Below are 2,110 nucleotides of genomic sequence, written 5' to 3' on the forward strand. Positions count from 1 at the left end.
AGCGAGGCCTACCTGGTGGGGCTGTTCGAAGACACGAACCTGTGCGCCATCCACGCCAAGCGCGTGACCATTATGCCCAAGGACATCCAGCTGGCCCGCCGCATCCGTGGTGAGCGGGCTTAAGAAGTGCGCGTTCGGTCGGAGGTTCCATCGTATCCAAAAGGCTCTTTTCAGAGCCACCCACATCAGCACCTGGAAGAAGCTGTACCGCTTGCCCTCCGTCCTCCTGGGGCAGTAGAGCGGGGAAGGCACTTCCGGTCACGCCCCCAACAAAACACCGGGTCGGTTGACAAGTCAGGTCCCCTGCTGCGGTGCCATCTTGAGCTCTGCCGACTTCGGCCAGTTGGCCTATCCGGACTGGCCGGGCTGCGGCCGCTTTCCTGGGCGCCGGCTTGGGGGCTTTGGCGGTCCGGCTCTTCCCGCGCGTGACCGGGGCCCTGCGTGGCGGGGGGAGGCGGGGCAGGAGGGACGGGGCCTCGGTCCCGAGGCCAGGGGTCACCAGGCGGACGCTCAGGGCTCGCGGTCCTGAGAGCGCCTGGCCTTTACGGAAGTGGAGGGCCACACGCCCGTGCTTCGCGCCCAAACCGGTCTCACCCGGCGCGGCCCTCCGGCTAGGGAGGGAAATGACCACCTGGGCCTCGCCGGGGTTCTCCGGGCAAACGTGGGGAGAACTGCGCTGGGGCTGCCGGTTGGGCCCGCGCCACCTCCACCAGCACAGTGTTAACCCCCACATCCTGCCCCTAAGCCAAAATTCCCGGGGGCACGGGGTGTGGGCGGAATTTTGTTTCCAGTGAGGGCACTCGGTCCTCTTAGAAGCTGCATGGTATGTCGGGATTTTCTGTCCAGACTCAGTAGTTCCTTTACATTGTTTTCGTCGGACATGTGGGCAGACGCTGGTCCCCGAGTTCAGATCCTTGGGAAGCCGGTAGATCAAACAGGCAGAACGTGGGCCTCCGTTGGGCAAATGAAGTTCCTCACCTTAGGAAATCGTGACAGGAGGCTTCAGAGGCGATCTCTATAGTCTCTGGGAGCTGGGAAGTCCAAGGCCTCTTAGTGGGAAAGTGAGGCAGGGTCTTGCAGAGCCCACTCTACACAGGGCCAGATACAAATGGCCGTAGAGGTCTTAGGTAACACCTTCTCGGTCATTTATTTCCACCTCAAAGAAGCCAGGGCTTTGGTTTTCTGTTTGTTTCCTCACAGTTGACAGGTTAAAAGCAGTCACTGCAGAGATCTGTGAGAATTAAGAGGGGAGAAGGGAAAATGGAATAAAACTTCGTTTTGTAAAGCTGCCATTTTGCCTTTCCTGAGGCGTGTTAAGTGAGGAGAGCAGTGTAGGTGAGCCCTGCTGGGGACTGCCACATGTTTCTGCTCCAGAGTCACAGCAATTTCTAGAGCATGCCTCTGGGTCTCTGCGGAGACCCTCATAACCTGCTTAGGCCCACAGTGCATGGGCGGTATTCTGACTTCAAAAAGTAGTGACCTTCAGAGGTGGGTGGGTCACCCACCATCTCTGCACCCAGCTTCTCAGGCCCAGTAGTGACTGAGCAGAGACTGGAACCTGGGGATGTTGGTGTCAGACATCTAGGTCCTCTGACTGCCCCCACCCCCCGGATCACACTCCTTTCACTCACCAGTCTGGGCACCTCTAAACTCCAGGAGGTCTCCCCGGCTGAATCTCAAAGGAAAATTTTGTGGCATTTTTTTATATCCAGTCAGGAATAGAATTCATTACATCTTGTGGTCCTGGCACTGTGAAGGCCTGCACTCAGGAATCTGTCAGTCTTCGTATTTGTTTGCGAGACCAGCATAAGCTGAATTCATCAATACAAGATAACATTCTAAAATGCTAAGTTTTAACATTTAATCATTCCCTGTACTTAAATCATTGTCTACCCTCAGGTGAGAGTTAAAGGATAATTAAGGATACGGTAAAGAAATACGCTTCCTCTGGCTGGGCACTGTGGCTCACAGCTGTTAATCCCAGCACTTTGGGAGGCGGAGGCGGGTGGATTGCTTGAAGTCAAAGTTCCAGACCAGCTTGGGAAACTTGGCGAGACCCTGTCTCTACAACAACAACAACAACAAAAAAAAAAAAAAAAAAAAAAAAAAA

The 2,110-nt window shown here is 55.3% G+C and overlaps 1 protein-coding gene across 5 annotated transcripts in view; it reads right to left on the reverse strand.

The window, feature by feature from the left end:
- Window positions 1-17: 17 nt before the first annotated feature.
- The window catches only part of LOC108523959 (uncharacterized), a 7,593-nt gene continuing 5,500 nt past the window's right edge, over window positions 18-2,110 (reverse strand). For 2 of the 5 annotated variants that reach the window (XM_017864728.1, XM_017864724.1), the window contains exons 3-4: window positions 1,632-1,811; window positions 18-1,231 (exon numbers count right to left, since the gene is read on the reverse strand). In XM_017864728.1, coding sequence (XP_017720217.1) covers window positions 71-733 — 663 coding nt within the window. In that variant the 5' untranslated portion in view covers window positions 734-1,231; window positions 1,632-1,811 and the 3' untranslated portion in view covers window positions 18-70. Of the gene's footprint in view, window positions 1,232-1,631; window positions 2,063-2,110 lie in introns of those variants that run through there. The other 3 variants (XM_017864726.1, XM_017864725.1, XM_017864727.1) reach the window with 2 other exon arrangements.

The sequence above is a fragment of the Rhinopithecus bieti genome, unplaced genomic scaffold, assembly GCF_001698545.2.
Source record: "Rhinopithecus bieti isolate Rb0 unplaced genomic scaffold, ASM169854v2 scaffold_80432, whole genome shotgun sequence".
Lineage (NCBI taxonomy): Eukaryota > Metazoa > Chordata > Mammalia > Primates > Cercopithecidae > Rhinopithecus > Rhinopithecus bieti.